The sequence below is a fragment of the Pyricularia oryzae genome, chromosome 6 (genome assembly GCF_000002495.2).
Source record: "Pyricularia oryzae 70-15 chromosome 6, whole genome shotgun sequence".
NCBI classification, from domain to species: Eukaryota; Fungi; Ascomycota; class Sordariomycetes; order Magnaporthales; family Pyriculariaceae; genus Pyricularia; species Pyricularia oryzae.
The window spans coordinates 678105-697669 of record NC_017853.1 but is presented as its reverse complement, the minus strand read 5'-3'; the positions used below and the strand labels follow the sequence as shown (position 1 = coordinate 697669).

Sequence of the window (19565 nt, the reverse complement as noted above, 5' to 3'; positions counted from 1 at the left end):
AGTTTGTTTGGATCGATACGGATGCCCAGACCTGCGTCCATAACGATGCCAAGATAATCGACCGTGGTAACGTTAAATCGAGACTTTTTAATATCTCCCTGGAGGTCGACTCGGCTTAATCGGTAAATAACCTCTTCTACTTGGTCCCAATGTTCTTCTTCGTTTCCGTCGGAATAAACCAAAACATCGTCGGCGTATGCGCTGGCGAACAAGTCCAAAAGTTCATTTAGCTGAGCGTTGATAAATAACTGCCACCAAGCTGGGCCGACCTTTAGCCCAAAGGGAAGCACCTTCCATTGAAAGGTGCCTTGTCGGGTGCGAAAAGCAGTGAGGTACTCTGAGCCAACCGCCATACGTAACCGGTTAAAAGCTCGAATAATGTCGATTTTTGTAAACCTCTTTGCATTGCGACAATTAAAAATAGTTCCGTTGACATCCGGGGCTGGTACGAATCGATCTTTCAAAAACTGGTTAATCCATCGGTAGTCGGTGCAAAAACGGCGTTCTTTGGAATGTGGTTTAGGTACAAACAGGACAGGCGCTGGGTCGGCCTGCATACAGGGTTCGATAAACCCAATACGCAGCAGCTTGTCGACTGTTTCTTTTTCGAGCGGCAGGAATTCCACAGGTGTTCTGTACGTCGGAGGCGATCCTGTTTTCGGCTTGTCTAGCTCCAAAATCACATCGTGCCCTGGGCGATGTGGAGGCAGGTTGGTGGAAGCTGCTTTCGAAAAGAATCCCTCCAGGTGAGCGAGTCGGGATGGTAGTTTGTTTCGGACCAGTTCGACATAGTCGGGGTCTTCATTTTCCGGGAACGGGATTGGTTCTCCCTTGTTGGTTTTCCATTGGTACGAACGGCCGACGGCAGATAGGCTAATGGCGGGTTTTTCGGGTCCAATTTCTAACGTGATGGGCTGCGTGGGTAATGGGTACGATTTCCATCGCTTTTGTCGGGGGTCGGTGTCCAGTTTGTGTTAAAGGGCGGCTATATTTACAACGTCTCGGTCCTCACCCAAGACGACCGGGGTCGTTGGTCTGGGTTCTAAAGAGGTTGTTTGGCGCCACGGTCGTCGAAGTATTTGCACCCTTTTGGTTTCCTGTTCGAATGCTCGGTCGCGCCGCTCTGCATCGGCTTGTGCAACCGGATCGGGCTTGTCCAACATGTTCGGAAGTCTAATGGCTGGCGAGAATTTTGCCAGCGACGGTGTCCTTTCAGGCCATGCGAACGTTTGCGTTTTCGGGTGGATCCAAACATCCTGTTCAACTAGCCAATCCTGCCCAATAAACATATCATGTCCACTTTCCGTCACGTAAAACATTTGGTTGCTGAACCGGCGTCCATCGATTTCCAAGGTCGCTTTTAGTTTGTGCGTAATGCGTCCTGCGTCCTGTTTGCGGTAATCCGACAAAAGTAGCGGGGTTTTTAACCTTTGAAGCCGGGCTCCTAGCCGTTCTGCGGCTTGTTTAGCGATTGCTGGGCTGATCAAAAGAGAAATATCTGCTCCGGTGTCACAAAGAGCTTTAACTGATAGTGCTACGCCATTAACCTGTATCTGAGTTCGAATGATGAAAGATTTAGGTCGTGGGTTACTACCAATCTGAGCTATCGTAGACATTTGGACCACCGAGGAGGCTTTTGGCGGTCTCACTCTTTTCCCGATCGCTTTTGCTCGTTATTAATGCTGTGGTTGTCCTCAAAATCCAAGGCCCTGACTGCTTTCGTTTTATTGGGGCATTTAAATGATTTATGTCCTTCTTTCCCGCACGCGAAGCAAGTGTTGGCTTCCCAATAAACCATCTTTTCAGTTTCTGTCAAACCACGTCCTGTGGCTTCTGTTATTTTAGGTACCATGTCGCTTCTTTCTCCTTTGTTCGGGTTGCTGGATTCGTAATAGCGTCCTCGATTGCTTTTCCTGTTTTTGTCTGGGCTGTAGGGGTATTTCTCTTTTCTATCTTTACCGCGACTTTTCTGTTTTCGCTCTTCTCGTTCCCGATACGCTCGCTGAGTGCTGTGAGCTGCATCGGCCACCAAATTTGCGAATTCTTCATAAGATATTCTGGGGTCCTTGCTGTCTCGTAACAGCCGGTGATCGAGGTCTGCCGGGATATGTTGCCACAGCGTAGTTTTGCGTTCTCCTGCTGGTACTCCAATTTTATCGGCGAGAGCATTCACCTCGGCAATGAAACTGTAAACGTCATTACCTGGTCCGCATTCAAAATACATTTTTGATAGTTTTTCCCATGCTTCGGACGCTTGATTGCTGTTATGGTACACCGTGGCCAAAACCTGGATCATTTCTGCCACGCATGAATACGGTTGGGTCTCTGAATTGTATCTGGTCTCCAGCATCGTTGCTGGTCGGTCGTCCAACAGGCTGAACAGTTTTGCCATGCGGCTTCGTTCAGTTCGGAAGGTTGTGTTATCCTCTTCGAAATAATCTGCTAATTTCGTAATCCAGCGGTCAAAAGTGGTTGAACTGCCGGAAAATGTACCTGGATCTGATCCTCTACTTTTGGCTCTTTCACTGTAGTGCGGGTTGGCTGCTTCTTGGCTATGGCCGTACGGCTTAAATGCTTTCCTGCTGGCTAGGCCGGTCGGTTCGAACCTGGTGCCTCCAAAGGCGCTATTTTCGGGTGTGGTTTGTCGGGCTTCCGGTTGGTTGTTCTGTCTTTCGGTTTGCAGGCGTGTAATAACTGCCTGTAGCCTAGCGATCTCGCTGGCTAGGTCATTTCCGTCTGCCATCATGTTTGGGTTTGTTTCCGGCGTTGTATACCTTGCTTCTGCAAACTCGAATTCGTCTAAATTTTCCTCAGGCGTTTCTATACTAGGCCACGCGGTGTTCGAAAGAGAATTAACTTCGATTTCGTCTTCGAGGGTGGAATTGGTGTTTGGCGTGAAATCGGTTTCACTCTCTGGTCGGGTCGGGTCGTCGGTGGAGCGATCTGTTTGCTCCGTTTTGTTTGAAATCAACCTTTGTGATTTCCTGCTCGCAGGTGGATGGTCCTTCAGCCTGGGCATAGGTTGGGGTCGGTCTGGGTTTGAAGTTGACGTCTTTGTCAGTCTCCGGTCGGGTCTGGTCTGTCGAGTGCGGATTTATTTTCGTCGCTCGCCAGCGGCGTGAAAATAGTTTGTTGCGCCTTATTTGTTAATCGCTAGGCCAGCGATTCTTTTGAGAGTAGAATTGTGTCACGGCCCGGGGTAAGCATAGCACGGAAGCTAGTCTATTGGCATCTATCGACGAAGATTCTACTCTGAGCAGAAGAAAGGAAACAAACAAAGTTCTGAGCTTGACGCGACGTAGATAAAGGTATTACCCTGGTAGGTCGTTGGTCAGGGGTCAGGGTTAGGGTCTGGTGATCTCATGGTCCAAATGTCACAAGTCGCTAGTTGTGGAAATAATAAAGAAAGTTTTAAACAATATACAGTACGTAAAGTGTAGGCGAAAAGAAACTATAAAAGGATTGATCTTGGGCCTCCATTAAGGCAATCTTTATATGAACGTCATCATTCAATCAACCAAACCAATTTTTACACACGCCAAAGTCAATCAGTAAATTTACATATAAACTTCTTCCACTTACAATGCTTTCCCTCAAAGCTTTCCTGCTTCTTTCCGTCTCTTGCTTGGCGCATCTCGCAGCGGCTGGTCCTCTAGAGCATGCTCAAATGGAATCCAGGAATCTTATTTGCGCCGTGTCCGGTATCAAGAAGGGTACCGATGGAACTCATCCTGGAGATGCCTGTACCGTGAGTTAAAACAATCCATCCTACCCTGCCCTGTTCAAGTTGGAAGCAGGAACTTTGCAAAACTGGGTTAGATGCTAATTACAAATTGTTAATCGGGGCTATAGACGTGCAATAGTGACTGCCACACGGTGGCGGGTCAGCCTCCATGTTGTTAAGCTAAAAGTTCTAGGTTGAAATATGAAAATATTTGAGAAGGAATTGGAAAATTGGATTGTAAATATAGGAGTTGCTGGTAAACTTCCACCAAAAAAAATAGTATTTATAATCCTGCTTTGATTGAGGTTTTATATCCATTTGTTCACGAAAGATTAAAAATTTGGTAGTTCTAAAAATGCATCCACAAGTCTTGCAAGCGGCTTAGTATAACCCTGTCGGTATTGACTAAAAATACAATTAAGTGCATTTCGAAGGACTATTGGCTGGTACAGAACACCTCCACTGCTTCCATGCCGTCGTCGATAATGCTTCCAGGAGCTATTGCCCTTGCGCTTTACTGTTTGTTATGTATTAGTATTGGCATATATAAACTCGGATATAATCTTTTGAAATATTGGTCTGTAGTGGGCATTCATTTATGTGTGATTGAATTCCAGAAAAAGGTACCGATAATCTAGTCTCAATGGTCAGACTAGACCCCTGCTGCGCAGTGGACCGAGCATATATGGAGTTTTAGTTTGGCTAACGACGTTGGCTTTGACTGCCCGCTCTCCAATGAAGCTGGTTATCATTCTCTCTTTGGTGTACGGCTGGGTGACCTCCGAGCACGCGTTGAAAAGAGGATCGCTGGGTGCTTTCCACAAGGGTCTCGGGTGATGGATAGTGATACAACAGACCAGGAGCACTCTGGCTTTTAGACCCCTTTCAAGGTTCTGTATCTGTTATATACTTACTCACTAGCTGAGATCACACTCCATTGACAAGCTTCTTTTTAACTTTGCGTGGCTTGAATTTTCGACATCACATGCAAAGAAAGGAGGCAAAACATAGGCAATCAAGGCCTTTTAAACATCTGCTCTAGCAACATGACGTCCGCCATTATAGTGTACATGTCCGCCCAGATCGTGTTAATGTCTTTCTGCAGTTCCGTAGGGGTAGGCTCCATTGACTCTGGGCTCGCATCGAGCACATAACGACACTTGTTCCTCCACATGTTGCCCACTTGAATCATGGCCGCTTTTGCACGCCTGCTGGGAGAATGGTCCACATTACTCAAAGCCCCAAGCCTTATACGCAGCCAGTCGATCTCGTTCTTGGTCGCTTGCAGGTTGGCACCTCGCAGCATCCGAATCCTTCCATAAAGTACCATTCCAGGGTCCTTGCTGCTCATGCTGCCTTCTGATTCTGGCCAGCAGACTGGGCCCGACGACGAGGCGGTGCTCATGCTGACCCGGTTGTGTATGTGGAAGGATTGGTACACACGGCGGTATTCTGCAACGCGTGCTACGTGGACTGTTCCAGGGGATGAGTTTTGCTGTGAAGAATTGCCATTAGGGCGGTTCACGTTCACGCGTGTAGGAGGAATCGGCATCTTCTGACGGGGGTTCAAATTTGTTTTGTCTGTGGGAGAAGATGGCCATCCTAGAATCAAATGGGCGCAATCAGTATTTATAAACGCAAGGGGCTTGCAAGTCAGTGAAGTCACTATCCAGGGGTGATGGTCTCTGTGGTGCTTGATCAAGGTGGTGTTCGGCAAGTCCTTTGATTTTCTCCCCTTTTTTGTTCTTCATTCCAATAACTTGGAATGAATAGAGCTTTTGTTGGAGACATTGGAAGGTATCTTACTCACATTGATTAACCTTGGCGACTGCATAGTGAAAATTGAGATGAATGGGATTCCGTGCAAACAAGGGGAAATGACCAGCAATCATGCAACATTCCATGTCAGTCCAAGGGATTATCTCAAAATAGGGCGTCGGCAAAATTCCTTTTCTGGTAGGATCTCACTCTAGATTCGTGGACCAGTCCAGCTGTCAGCAACAAGGGCAGTCATCCTTCGGAATCTTTTCGAGATCCACAGCTCGTCCAGAAAACCCCGTCAATGCCGACCCCGCGCCTGCGGCACAGCAACGCCATAAAAGCTTACTGATTAGGAACATGGCGTGTTTCGCCAGAAAGCCCATAAATTGAGCCAAGGCCATCGCAAAGGTCGAGACAATGAACGAGACTGATACCGAAACCACAAAATTAGCAGACGGTCGCGTTATCAAATACGCCGTATTCGGCCGCAACGCCCCTGATGCGCCAACGATATTCTTCTTCCACGGCTTCCCAGGCTCCCACCCGGAAGGCGAGCTCCTAGCTTCCGCAGCACTAAAGCACACCGCCCGAATCATCAGCCTCTCCCGCCCCGGCTTCGGCGGCTCGACTCCTGCCCCCTCGCGCACGATCCTCGAATGGCCCGCCGACGTCACCGCAGTGGCCGACGAGCTGCTGAGCAGTCCGGACGGCCGCTTCGCCGTCGTTTCCTTCTCGGCCGGCGCGCCCTACGCCCTGGCCTGCCTGCGCTCGATCCCGCGCGCGCGCCTGGCCGGCGCCGTCCTCCTCTCGGGCCTGTACCCGGGCACCGCGGGCCTGCCGCTGGGGACGCGGGCGCTGTTTGCGCTCGGCAGCGTCGCGCCGTCGCTCGCGGCCGTCGGCATCGAGCAGACGCTGGGCCGCGTGGCGCGCGACGGGCCCAGGCTGGAGCGCGCCATGGTCCGCGACTTTGGAGGCAGGGGCGCCGCCGAGGCTGCGGTGGTCGAGGACCCCGAGGCGAGGGGCGTCCTGGCCCGGAGCACGCAGCTCGCTGTGGTCGGCGGCGGGGCGGGCACTGCGTGCGAGGCGGGGCTGCTCTGGAGGGACTGGGGGCTCAGGTTGGAGGAGCTGGAGGTCGGAGACGGGAGGTTGTTGATGTGGCATGGAAAGGAAGATGGGAACGTGCCGGTAGGCATGGCGGAAAAGGCGGCGGCGGTTCTGGTCGGCTCGGAGCTGCGTGTGTTTCCTGATTTGGCTCATACGAGCCTTATTGTAAGCAAGGCAGAGGACGTAGTTGTTGCCGCGATCAAGATGCTGGAGTAGATGGATACCTACCTTTGCTGAGGCTGTGTGGGGCTCTCTTGTTTCCAGCAGATACGCTAATATGTTTTCAATTCACTGTTCACTAAGCGATACAAGTTTTCAATTTTAAGAGTTTCACTCATAGTTGGCACTTTATCTCTAAGAATGAGTTTTCAATTTGCTTTTCAGAGACGAGACTCTAGTGATTGGGGCAACTTTGCCACAGTCACTCCGGATATACAGTATACTCTCTTGTCTCTCAAACCTCTACTAACGAGGTTCTCCTACGTCCAGCAGCAGCAGAGACTACCTAGTTCTGGCGAGGAGCCTGGGACAGAGCCTGAATCAGCCCCTCTATATGCCGAACATAGGCCATGACAAGCTTACCTCGCTCTTCCATCGTCTCCGTAGGGCCAGCCTCGGCGAGCTGACCAAGAGGTGTCTCTACCATGGCGTTAACCTTGTCAAACAGGCCCTGAATCCTATCAACCTGAGGCTGGTGCATGACCCGAGCCGACTCACCCTGAGGGCCATCGAGGATCTGGGCAGCATATTTATGCTGCACCTTGTTGAAGGCATCCCTAGCGGTGTTCGTGACGTACACTGTACGCAGGGGGACGGACTCTGAGTTGCCGCCTCGGTTTGCACCGCCAGCAGTGGATCCCACTAGGGCATTGGCCTGCGTGGCAACCTGCTGGAGATTCTGCTGGCCATTGCGGGAGCGGCTTGACTCAGCGCCGCTGCCGGTAGACCTGTGCGAGCTCATGCTGGTTAGCGTTTGGTTGCGAAAGGTGGTTTACTGTGAAGGGGATGACTTTGGTTGGCGATTTCAGAGAATGGCTTACCGAGTTGCGAGAGGTTACTTCTGTCTTGTTTAATGTGAAGATGCTGGCTCTGTGACGTTCTTGGTTAGCGTTTGGTTCTGAGATGACGGTTGAAGGTGTGTGTGTGTGTGGAAAGGTGTCGAGAACCAAACCAAGGGATGGGGTCAAGTAAGGGTCATTTTATAGAAGTGACTTTTTGGTGTACGCTGGGTAGTGAACTGGAGAGCTAAACGTCACAATGAGATTTTCCTGATTCGACAATGAGATTGTCCTCATTTGACAATCAAATTGTACAGATACCAAAAGCCTTGTTTTCGCCTGGGAGACAAAGAAGATGTTATGCACTCACGGTCATTGTATGCCTCCCCGCAGAGCACCTTTCACGTGACATCTCAGACATCATACAGGCTGTCCTTGTCCCGCTCACTCAGCTTGATGACTTACGGCTATATTGCGTTTCTATGTTTTTGAAAAGTACTTTACTCGGTATCTCACTGATTTTGCCATAACGTATAAGACATTTGCGGGGGTTCCTTGTAAACAATACATGGTACAATTGGTGGGAGTTGACGGGATCAAGGTTGTCACAGAGAATTACGAAGACGAACAAGAATTAGTCATTGCTGACTACCTAGGAAACCGACTTTCGCCGCATCTGGCTACGACGCTGACAGTTTCCATGGCCGAGTTGAATGCAGGGGTAAAAGACTGGGTGAATAAAGGCCAAGACGGAATTCGTCGCAACCAAAATTGAGTTTAACTAGGTAGTCTCGGTCATGCGCTAACGTTGGGCTCCACATCTCCGACCCCCCTAAAGTCCGGCCCCCTTGAAAAATGTAACGACGAAATACCCCTTTTATAAACCGATTTAAATGTAAAACTATCAACGCACAATAATACAATCATTGTCAGGCTCTCCCGGTTCGCTAACCTCTTCTCCATCGTTCAAAGCTTCTAAACAGTCCCTATTATTTTCCTGTGCTTCATAAACGTTTTTTTTGCTGACCAAAAGCTCGTTGGGATCCGGAATTACCCTTTTCCTTTTGACCGGCCGTACCGCCTCCAATTTTGCGTTTAACAAACTGATTTTTTGCTGAGCTTCAGCCAATAAGATATCCTTGGTTTCGAAGCTTTTTTGGACTTTTGCAAACAAAAGCCGTGAAGTGGCGTTACTTTTTTCGGACCGGGAAATTTCCTGTAGTTGAAGTCGAATATCTCGGGTCGTTTTAGGGGTTTTCCAAATAAGTAAAGACTGGTCGTTAATTTTTTGGGTTGGGCTTTCCGGTGTTTTATCCCTTTGGAAGCCGTTATTTTTACCTTTTTCGACGTTGGCGTTGCTATTTTCTAACAAAAAAGGGTTTAAAAGTGGTTTTGCCAAGTTCACCGGCCATAACCCCGTCGTACGCCAACCAGATTGAATGGTTTTTGCTATAAATGCTTTTGATCTGGCTTTTCGATAGCAAAGTAGAAAGTTTCGTTTCCCAACAACCGTTGAACAGCAAAACTGGTTTACAAATCCCAGGTGACGTCGATAAGCTTCCTTTAACGGCCCAAAAACCGATAAATCCAACGGTTGAAGAACGTGTGACGAATGAGGGGGTAAATATAGGAGTTGAATATTGTTTTGCAAGCAAAGAAGCATAAATTCGTCCGTTATATGTGATCCATGGCCATCCAGAACTAATAACCGCTTTTCAGGGGTTAAAGGTTGGGTATACGGAATAAACACCTTTTTTAACCATTCGATACCTGTTTCATTATTTGTCCACCCGTTTTCGGTTGCATGAAATTGCCAGGTATCGAAAGGACTTAAATCAGCTGGAAACCATTGTTGCTGTACGTTTTTCCCCTTAAATATAACGAGGGGAGGTATAACAGCCCCCGTAGCTGATACACATTCGATTATGCTCGTCCAACCCCGCGTTCCAGGCTCTTTTCGCTGTAATGGCCGGATTTTATTACGCCCTAACACCAGGCCATTAGATCCTTTGCCTTCCATTATACCTGTTTCGTCCATATTCCAACGGTTGGCCGGTTTTATAGTATCGACAACGGGATTTTTCAAATAGGACCACCAAGATTTAATTACCTCGGTTGTAGCCCCATTAACCCGGGCATTTTCTATTCGCCGGGGTCTTTGGGTTTTCAAAATTGGATATCGGGCTATAAAACGGCTAACCCAATGTTTCCCAAGGCTTTTTCTTTCTCCGGCGGCCTGAAGAATTCGTTCCGCAAAATAGCGTAGTTCTTGATGCGTTGGCGGAAGGCCTAACGCGGCCTGCGCAAGTACCCAATCTGCCAAATAGGTTTCCTGCTCCTGTGAAAGCCTTTGACAAAATCTTTTCGCTTGTTGAATTGACTGGGCCCCCTTTAAACGATCGTGAAGGGTACTCCGAGGAATACCCCATTTTTGCGAGGTTTTGTGAACTGATTTGCCATTTCTTATGTCAGAAATGGCAGCAAGAAGCTGATTTTCAGTGTACTGTTTCATTGGAAGGTTTGGAGCAAGAATCTTCAAAAATCAAGTTCTAAAGTGAAAAATTCGTCTAGATATTTATAAAATAAAACAAAGGGTTGATGTGGCTGAGTAGATATTTTTAGGGGCCGGACTTTAGGGGGGTCGGAGATGTGGAGCCCAACGTTACTTTATAGCCAGGGCAATAGAGAAAGGAACCAAAACAACAAAAAGCTTGTTCAAACTTGTTCAACGGCGACAAGGAGGGGCGATGTTGAAGTGATTTCAAGGTTTGGGCGTCGTTTGAGATCAAAGTAACCAAGTCTGATAGTTCCAACCAAAACTGTCGTTAATGATCTAACTACTGAGAAGGGAAAGAGTAAAGCAGCTGCTAGGTTATGATTATCCAAATTTCCAAGACCGGCCACCAGACAGACATGCCAGCGTCTGAGTGCCATAACCCCCACGACCTCGATTCCTCCCCCGCTCAGTCTCAGACGCATCAACTATGGCTTGCGGAGGATGACGAGGACGGCGATTCCACCGTGACAGTGACAGTGTCAACCACCACAATCTTTCCTTCGGGCTCTTGCTTTTCCCAGATCCTCTCCTGGCTCCCCTTGGCGGCGACGGTTGTGGTCAGGCTGATGGAGCCCTTGGACATGCCGTGGCCTAGCCTCTTTTCCATGGTCTGACGAGAATAGCAGCTTCCAAAGGTTCGCTTGCTCGACTTCAACTTGTCAGATGTGTCTTCTGAGCTTCTGTATGGGTACCTGCGGCTGCCGTAGAATATGCGCTTGCCGAATACGGACTCGACGAGGGGTTGAAGGACGGGGACGCATGCGGCTATGATGATTATGCTGCCCTCGAGACTGTGTGGGAAAGCTTGTTAGTTACTGATCGGGTCGTCAATCGCGAGTGGTATGCGAGCGGTGTGGTCTTACATTGTCCAGATCACAATGTCAACGGTGTCGACTAGCCGAAACGTTAGCAACATTACCCCGTCTTGGGTGTGACACTTGACAAGACTCACATGTGGGATCGGGGCTGGCGACCATGGGAAGCTTGGTTATCTTGTAAATGACGGCAATAGTTGACCTACGCGAATGTTAGTACGTGAGCTGCACTTTGTCATAAGAGTGTGCACTTGTTGGAGTCACTTACAATGATCCGAGGCCCAAGGCAATTCCCAAAGCAATCTTCTTCCTAATGTTCATCTGCAGTTTCGAGAGCACCACCGCGGGGTAAACAGAGAGGTAAACATCCGCGAAAGCGCAAAAGGCTATTTGCAAAGAGTTAGTGAATCCTTGGGCCACCCAGCACAGAGCGTGGCAAAACCCACCTGAAGAATACGTAGCGTAGCCTATGAGGACTGATTTGCTCAAGCAGGTGCCGCTGACCGAGGGATCCCACACCGCCTGCACCGGTCGACATTGGGCGTAGTAGAGAGTGATGTAGGGGACCAAGTTGGTCACGCACAAGATTGCGATGGACCAGAGAATCCTCTTGTGCCATACGCTGGGGTTGAGGGCCTTGGTGAGCAGGGCGACGACAGCAGGCTTTGGCAGACTAAGTGAGAGCAGTCCAGGCGTGTAGCCGATGATGCTCCACATCATTGCTTGGGACCTTTGCTCGACGGTGAGGTTGTCGACGTGCTGGCCGAAGCCATGGGATACTGCGACACCAAATGTCGCCACATTCATCCAACCGAGAATCTATCACATCGTCTTGTCAGTGGGCGGGTCGCTTTGGTGCTTTGGTGACAATGGCTTAGTGGTCTTTGGGCAACCGATTGTCCGGAGCAGCGAGTAACAAGATGGCTTTTAGGGTATTTCTTAAGCCAATACACAATCGTCGAGGTGCACGGGCTGATTCGCTACGGATTACTCACCACTGCGGCGAGGATAAGGTAGTCGTCCAGCATGAGCTTCCCCATGACCGTTCCTCTGGTGAAAAGCCTAGCAGCTGTGAAGGTTGTGCTGACAGCCGAGATGACGATGACGGCCGCTAGGGCCATGGGCCCTTTGTTTTCGGACATTTTGGTCGATACGTTGGAGGCCGTCTGGCCGCCGCGAACATTGACTGAGTGACGGAAGGGCTGAAGACCAAAAGAGCATCGACAGAAAACAAGGTGGATGATCAAGCGTAATAATAGCAAAAGACCAGCATGATATGATCTTCAGTGCCTGCCCACACACTATACCGTAATTTAGACAAGATCCGCCAGCTCAAAACAAGCATATGGAACTGCGAACCCTGAGTTTGCAGAAAGAACCACTTTCCGCGGAGAATCCACACCTGTCTGCCGGCCCAAACGGAACATGCCTCAAATTGGAATCTAGTGCTGATTTAGAGTTGAAACTATATTGGAATTGAGCATTAGGAGCGGACTTGAGTAGTATTGACCATGTGGGAATGCTACAGCAAACAGCCTTGGTGTAGGAAAATAAACACCACAACGTCAGCCCTAGTGCGCCAATCAATCCAACGACAGCCGGCTTTTTTTCGACTTGGCTCGTCTTGATACGGGGCTTTGCATGGGAGCGTACCAAGTACTGGCCGTCAGGTTCATGATTCAAGCCTTTAAAAGCGAGAGCGCTTGGTCCTCGCCTCGCCCGCTGCATGGTAGCATCGCCTTCCGCTTCGAGGTAGATCAACCGGCTTTCGGGGTTTTCAACTGCCATGAGCCCATTTCGCTAGTGTGACGAACGCCATGGAGATCCAATGTAGCAGGCCTTGTCAACTTGGATTCGCCACGCGGAATTCATGGGTTTCGACCATCCATGCCCCCACGTCACCTGCATTTGTGATCTGGGGGTCTGAGCGCCGTGACTGCTGTCGTCTCATCTGCTCGGAATAGACACTTGGTCAACAGTTCAGACGGTCCCTTATCTGTGTTGTATCTGACTTTTTTTTTTTTTTTTTTTTTTTTTTTTTTTTTTTTTAGAAGACAACGACCACAAAAAAAAACTAGCATTTTGACATTTGTTCTACCGGGCTGATCCGACGGCCGAAAAGCCGGTGGACTTGGTCGCCTGTGTTTGACCAAGCAAGATCAAGAGGCGCAAACCGCCTCTTACGATCCTGGGTGTCAGTATAACCCATGCCACTTGAGATTGATGTCAGACATGCAGTAAGTGCAAAGATGCAAACAACGTGCCTGCATGTATTTCTGGGCGCGGGACACACGTGGTAGAAACGAGTTGATGGTAAAGCCTGGAATCCACTCCAAACCACTCGAACCTTGGGATGGTCCCTTTGCACGTTTTGTTTTCTCCCAGCAGTACGGAGTATATGAGATTATAACAATACAATTTTGCCAGCTCTCCCCCGCATCGTCTCTCAAACCCTGCACAGAATGATTTGGAGCGTTCATCCCACGGCAGACACTGTAAGATTCCATGCTACCATGGATCGGACCAGGTGGGATTCGCGGGCATTAATTTGTACGCAGCAAAAGCAGTTTTGGGGGCAAAATGAATGAATCAGGCAGGTCGTGTCCTATCGCGTTGCCGTTCGAGTCAGATATTTAGTATAACCAAAGGAATGAGCCTCCCGTCGAAACTCTACAGGCGAATACCACCAAAGGGGATTGCAAAACAACCGGGACTGCAAACGATAACAACTTCTAAAACAACAGCAAACAAAGGGAATGCACTGAAATTTACTACACATAGCCCGCTGAATGAAGGTATTGGTGGGCCTAAAATGGAAAAGTACTCGAATTTACCCTGCACCTGCACGCAAATTCAAAAACCCCACCAACTACCTACCTCGTCCTTGTCCCTGGTATAGCGCCTTATCAGGTAATTCACATGTTTTTGTCCCGGACGACGGAGTTTCAATTCCTTCAAAAAAAAAAAAAAAGAAAAACACACAAGGCCAACCCTCGCCGGTACATTCATTGAGGGGGCTATTTGTACCACGTAAGGCGGTTGAAAAGCTTTTGCCAAACAGGCGAAAGTTAAAAGTTTCCAAATATCTCCAAAACCAAAACCAAATTACCTATTCGACGCCGAAAATAGAAAATTGATGGCAGGTTTTCGCACTTTTTGGTGTAGTCCTCCAGATTTAGCTGTCCCGGTTATTTTGCAACCCATTTGCACCCTCTCCCTGTGCTGCAAACCATTTTTAACAGTAAACCAGCAAAGCTTTCCCTGTGTTTGCGATACGTATTCAACACTATACTACCTACCTATGTAGGTAGGTAGGTACGTACGTACAAAGCAGCTTTCATGGTCGCCCCGAATAATCTCCATGTAGGAGGCTGGAGGACTAGTTGCCATGCAATCTGCACTGGTCAAGTTCCCTCCAAAACCCACCCTCGTGACTCGCGCATACCATACCCTTGATTTATCCTGTAGGTAGGTACCTGGTAAATTCTTGAAGAGGGGCAAGGTACGAAGTAGGAAGACAGCCCGCAAGCTAAATTCGAGACAAGGTCTTCCCTTACAAATACTCGTGCTTGGCTGCCATTCCGTAGATCAGCAAACAATTCACCGGGTGGGAACAATAAACAGAAAACCCGCCTTCCCCGAGCTCACCTGTCGTTCACTTTGGTGTGATGTCTGGAGGTGCGCTTGAACCTCGTCTGTAAAGGATGGATCCGGCACGGAGCACAAGACAGCTGCTCAAGTTTCACAGGGTCGTTGGGATTCGCCAGTCCCCAGTTGACATGCATGCCTTTGGCTTCTGCAGACCCGCTAGTCCTTGGACGATTGATTTTTTTTCTGTCTTTTCCGCGCCGACAAGGTTCGCACCATATTTCAGCTGCTGCAAAAGTGTGCTGTCAGTCCACTGACAAAGCTCAAAATACGAAATTACAGCACACTAGAGGCTCAAATACGATGTCTGCAACCCAGACTGTTGACGCGCTACATGGTCCATCCCATCATGTTTTGACCTTCTCCGCAGTGCCATCCGCTGCTCGTCGATCCGGCCAGAACGCTCCTTTTATTTACTCTCTTGCCTCCTGCGACGTGCGCGACTCGCGTTGCCCCTCCTCGCCGACGTGTCTCCACCCTCGTCCTTGGTAAAAAAAAAAGCACACAGTATTAGAGCAGAGGGGTCTCGCAGGGCATGTCGCCGGTACCGAGTCTGACCGGCGTTACCAGCCATGGACTTGGCATGTTCGATTTTCCAGATTTACAGGAGGTGCCCCGGTGCCGCGGGTTGATGTTCAGAAGCAGAGACACACCGGGATTGGGCGGTGGATGTCGGCTCGGTTACGGAGATGAACAAATGACGGGCGTCTTTGACCCCTGCAGCTGAGCCTGCGATTTCCAGGTCTGAGGTTCCAACGCCATCCTAAAGCTTCTCTGCATTTATGGAGACCCAGACTCCAGGTTACGAGCAGTACTAGCGTTCAATACTTGGGTCGTCTGGCCTTCCAACTATATTGGTTCTCTTGAGAGTAGCTCGAGGAGCTACAGGGTGGGAACAAAACGAGATCAACGAGAAAATATGTTCACTTGGCGCTCATGCTTCGACGGAAGGCAACAGAACGGCAACTGCCAAACCGAAGCGGTCCGAATCACACCACCTCGCTGCTTGACGCAACTCTGAATTTGATCACTGACAAGCAGCAGAGCAACTATGTCATACAAAGAAATGTGCAATGCTTTATTACGGCATCTGTCCACAGACTCCGTACCATCCTGTCTGATGAATCTATCTTCACAATACCAGTATCAGCCAAAGTTGAAAAGAGTGTATTCACTCGTCGTATACGTCCTGGCTTGACATTGATTGCTCTCGCATGAGTTGCCTTGTAAACGAATATGACGCCAGGTTCATTAAGCTTGCTTAGAAAGTCCCAGCCGCGATTGTCCTGCCTTCTGTAGAAGAGGGACATGGTGAGCATAAAGCCAAGGTCACACAGCCCCTGAGTCGTGCTTATTGGAGTTGACTGTCTATTTAAGATGTTTCCTTTTCCCATGACAGACTGAAATATCTCTGTACACTATCAAAAAGCATTCCACATCGATGAATGGACTCGTAGACAGGGAGATAGTATCAAACCACACATGATACCGCAGCCTGTGAGTCTTGTAGGGACAAAAAGCCAAGTATTGTCGTATTTGATGCTGAAACGGGGTTGATAATCAATCTGAATTGTCACGACGGCATATCACAGGTCCGCCTATTTACACGGTAAGATCCCGAGGCTTGTGCGTTACGCAGGTGAGGGATCCGTGAGTGAACCTACTTGGCATTAGGCGGACTTATTCAGGGGCCGAAGATTGCGGTTATCTATACTTATCCTTTAGAAGCCGGTATCCCTATCCGGAAGGTTAAACTTTCAAATTGCGCTGATCTGAGAAATTATGCTTCCACACGTCGTCAGCGTAAAATACAAAGTTTTACCAGACAGGAAAAGGCATGCAAGGCTTGGCAATAACTCAGAGGTTGTTGAATAAGACTATTGCGAAGCTTCATCCCAAATTATCAAATTAATTATGCATATTTAATCATAATACATGTCAAAGCACACTATAATAACCACCCAATACTACATACACAACTACTTTCAGAACTTGAATTCGTCTAGCTCTAATTTCTAATTGGCTTTCCCTACGTAATATTTGGTGCGTGATACGCCAGGCATCAAGCTTTACCCATATGTCATCTGTAGGAAAGCCAAGGAAAGATTCAATGAGTTTTCACCGCCGCCTTCAGCTTTGGAAGGATCAACAATCATTATTTGGCATTATGTCCGACCTGGACGCAGTAACGTCTTGAGTTTTTCTTGTGCGGCATGCTGAAATTTGTTAATATATTTATCAAATACCATAAAATCATATCTAAAAATATATATTTGTATTTTATGGAAACTGACATCGAACTCATGGGAAATGGGATTACGGCCGCTACGAAGGGGTTAAAAAGGCAGAACTTGGGAGCTTAAGGAAAGAAAAGAACCTAGATTTGGAATGGGAGTGGAATATTTGTAGGGGTGGATTTGAGGGCAAAAAGTATAATGTTTATTTTTATGTGAACTTTTCCAAATGTCGGCCGGTATTTACTACGTTAATTACAGATCGAAAGATAAAATCACCGAGCGACTGGATAAGCTGTTATTTTATATAGAAGACTTTCAGAGACCCTATATGGGAGGTGAGAAGCCCGTTGATAGGCATCATTAACGGTATTCGTTCGTTCGTTGACGCGACGCGTGTTGTACTGGTTGCGGCATAGAGAACTTTCCACATGCCAAAGACAATACCCCGAGTCTAAGATTCGAAATTTTCAACATTTGATGTATTTATAATCAAGCAAGTCCTGATGAAAGCAAGAGCTGCGAAACGTGTTGAGGGACTACGGCCATATTTGCCTGTAAGTCATTGTCGATTCGTAAACAAAGTGATTGTTTTATATCAGATCGCCTTTGCCATCATTGGCACAGATCTTCGAAGGCTTGCAAACCAAACATTAGATCACGGCGCGATGAGGGCGGATCACCATGGCAAAGATCCAAAAACAAGGTCTAATTAGTGAGTGTCATCCTGCCCCAAACTCCCGCTCCGCAACAATGCTAGTACTCTGAATATACTCAGGACCAAGGAATCTGTCGTGGTGAGTTACTAGAGTCTTATCCGGCTTTGGGCCCAGGCTTCACACGAAACACAACGACTGAGTTGATAACATGGCCATGTGGGTGAAGCACGAGACAGACCTCTAGATGCTCCAGTAGCCGGTCGGTAATGTGCAACTCCTGCAGTCATCTGTTAGCGAAGGCTTTAAGAATCACAAAGGGTCTGATCCTGGAACACTTACGGGATATAAACACTTCCTCAAACCCCAAGCGGACCGTGTCACCAGTATCGCACCAGCATCCATCCGGCTTGCGATGCTGCAGAGTAACCCTTCCTTTTCACTCTGTGTCGATCCGACCAGTGCAGCCAGGCAGACGACTGGAAACCCCCTCAGATCCAACGCCTCATCGTCAGCATCCGACGCTGTGAATTGCATGCCCTTCTCGACTAGACCCAGGTCTTGCGCCAATGCCTTGGAAGTAGCCACGGCATCTAAGCTCCGATCAATGTTCAAGATCTCAGTAGGGCTACTAGTCCCCCAAGGATTTGGCCCCTCTGTCAGTGCTTGGAGCAGGCAGAATGACGTTAGGGGCAAGGGCCCGGAGCCGATATAGGCAATCTTTGCTGGAGGTGCGTGGAGGACGGTATATATTGCCGCAAGCTCGATTCGCACCAGCTCTTCGTAGTTACCGAAGTATGGGAAAGCTCGAAGGCGGTCCCACGCGTCAGGTTCCCAAACTCCAGAGTCGCATGCCTCCTCGCGACTGTGGATGCGCTTCGACCAGTGGGACTCGAGGTGGAACTCGGCCGTCGAGCACATGTCGCGGAGCTCCAAAAGGACTCGCCGAAGAGGCTTGGAGCCGAGGACCTGTATGGTCTTCAGTGGTCAAGGCGTCAACACAAATAGTCTCTGTTGGATCAAGAGGTTTAAACTGAGGGGCCGGCTCCACCAACCATGTTCACGACACGCTCATCTTGGCTAGACGCGCATAGCCCGACTAGGTTTGTCAAAAGCTCGTTGACCTTTGGACCTGGCTCCAACGAATTCAGAGCTTGGAGCTCATCGTAAGTGTTCAAGATTTCGGTTGCGATAGCTCGTGCCTTGTCTCGACGGGAACGTTCATCCCGAAAAGTCTGAACTAGGTTACGCAGAAACGCCATTGCTTACGAATGCAAGTCACGACATTCGTCAAGAAAAGAGACAAAGAGCAAAAGAAAAACAAAAAAGAATTCCATACCACGGGGTCTCGGAACGGGCCGGCATGGATGTTTTATTTTCAAGATTGCACCAGGAGGGGTTATCCCGATTCCAGGGGTGTACAAGTCCCATCTGTGAATCCAGAAAAAAAAAAGGTCTTCTACCAATCCCACGCCTGGGTAACTGCAGCCAGCTCATCACCAGGGATGCGCACCTTGTTGGCTAACTTCCTGCAGGCTCGTACAGGACTAATTAACAGGCACGCGCCATTATTGGGCCACGGATCGCGGTTGTGTCGCATACGTCCACATCCGGTGAAAACAACAGGAATACAGAAGGAGAACAGCAGACAGAGGCGAAAACTGAAAACGAAATAACGGTTGCTAGTCGGTGCAGGCTAGTACTAGTCTTGCTTTAGACTAGGACAGTTGGCGGGTTGTTCATGTGGCATGGTGGGACGAACGCTTCGCTCTGACTTGCAGGTGTCACCGAGTCACGGAGGTAGGGATGTCATGGGGCACAAGAAAAAAAAAGACAGAAAAAAAAAACAAAAAAAAAAAAAAACTTGCATGAACTACAGATAACAATGACCAGAACTAGTTTGCGGTGAACCAGTCACACCCTGTAAAGTAAGTGGCTGCACTTTCGACAGTGCAGCCGACGATTGACCTCCCAAACGGGCAGGCAAAATGACACGCGCGTGTGCCAACCATGTCTAAGTCTGACAGGTCGGTGTGTTGGAGAGGAGTAGCTTTCGATGCCACGCTTG

At 48.7% G+C, this 19565-nt stretch overlaps 6 protein-coding genes across 6 annotated transcripts; 2 read left to right on the top strand and 4 right to left on the bottom strand.

Moving 5' to 3' along the window:
- Positions 1 to 3583: 3583 nt before the first annotated feature.
- Positions 3584 to 3866, top strand: MGG_17597 (uncharacterized protein; the record flags this gene model as incomplete). Its single annotated transcript, XM_003719310.1, has 2 exons — positions 3584 to 3748; positions 3864 to 3866. 2 exons carry the CDS (start codon positions 3584 to 3586, stop codon positions 3864 to 3866), a joined length of 168 nt encoding a protein of 55 aa, XP_003719358.1.
- Positions 3867 to 4723: 857 nt separating this feature from the next.
- Positions 4724 to 5597, bottom strand: MGG_15364 (uncharacterized protein). Its single transcript, XM_003719309.1, has 2 exons — positions 5535 to 5597; positions 4724 to 5326 (listed from the first exon to the last, which is right to left on the bottom strand). The coding sequence occupies exon 2, from the start codon at positions 5274 to 5276 to the stop codon at positions 4740 to 4742; it is 537 nt and encodes a 178-aa protein (XP_003719357.1). The 5' UTR covers positions 5277 to 5326; positions 5535 to 5597; the 3' UTR covers positions 4724 to 4739.
- A 143-nt stretch (positions 5598 to 5740) lies between these two features.
- MGG_01903 (alpha/beta hydrolase) lies at positions 5741 to 6948 on the top strand. The gene has a single exon (XM_003719308.1). It carries the CDS (start codon positions 5903 to 5905, stop codon positions 6803 to 6805), a length of 903 nt encoding a protein of 300 aa, XP_003719356.1. The 5' UTR covers positions 5741 to 5902; the 3' UTR covers positions 6806 to 6948.
- Positions 6949 to 7094: 146 nt separating this feature from the next.
- On the bottom strand, positions 7095 to 7550 carry MGG_01904 (uncharacterized protein; the record flags this gene model as incomplete). The annotated part of the gene is made up of 1 exon (XM_003719307.1): positions 7095 to 7550. The coding sequence occupies one exon, from the start codon at positions 7548 to 7550 to the stop codon at positions 7095 to 7097; it is 456 nt and encodes a 151-aa protein (XP_003719355.1).
- Positions 7551 to 10565: 3015 nt separating this feature from the next.
- Positions 10566 to 12101, bottom strand: MGG_01905 (uncharacterized protein; the record flags this gene model as incomplete). The annotated part of the gene is made up of 6 exons (XM_003719306.1): positions 10566 to 10935; positions 11008 to 11038; positions 11097 to 11161; positions 11228 to 11345; positions 11406 to 11778; positions 11955 to 12101. 6 exons carry the CDS (start codon positions 12099 to 12101, stop codon positions 10566 to 10568), a joined length of 1104 nt encoding a protein of 367 aa, XP_003719354.1.
- Positions 12102 to 17325: 5224 nt separating this feature from the next.
- On the bottom strand, positions 17326 to 18804 carry MGG_01906 (nicotianamine synthase 3). Its single transcript, XM_003719305.1, has 3 exons — positions 18553 to 18804; positions 17840 to 18475; positions 17326 to 17777 (listed from the first exon to the last, which is right to left on the bottom strand). The coding sequence occupies exons 1-3, from the start codon at positions 18757 to 18759 to the stop codon at positions 17655 to 17657; spliced, it is 966 nt and encodes a 321-aa protein (XP_003719353.1). The 5' UTR covers positions 18760 to 18804; the 3' UTR covers positions 17326 to 17654.
- Between the last annotated feature and the right edge of the window lie 761 nt (positions 18805 to 19565).

Coding starts and splice junctions, on each gene's coding strand:
- MGG_15364 (XM_003719309.1), bottom strand. CDS start 5,276: ATGCCGATTCCTCCTACACGCGTGAACGTGAACCGCCCTAATGGCAAT.
- MGG_01903 (XM_003719308.1), top strand. CDS start 5,903: ATGAACGAGACTGATACCGAAACCACAAAATTAGCAGACGGTCGCGTT.
- MGG_01906 (XM_003719305.1), bottom strand. CDS start 18,759: ATGGCGTTTCTGCGTAACCTAGTTCAGACTTTTCGGGATGAACGTTCC. Junction 18,476..18,552: donor ATGAGCGTGTCGTGAACATG/GTTGGTGGAGCC, acceptor TGACCACTGAAG/ACCATACAGGTCCTCGGCTC. Junction 17,778..17,839: donor TGAGGAAGTGTTTATATCCC/GTAAGTGTTCCA, acceptor AGATGACTGCAG/GAGTTGCACATTACCGACCG.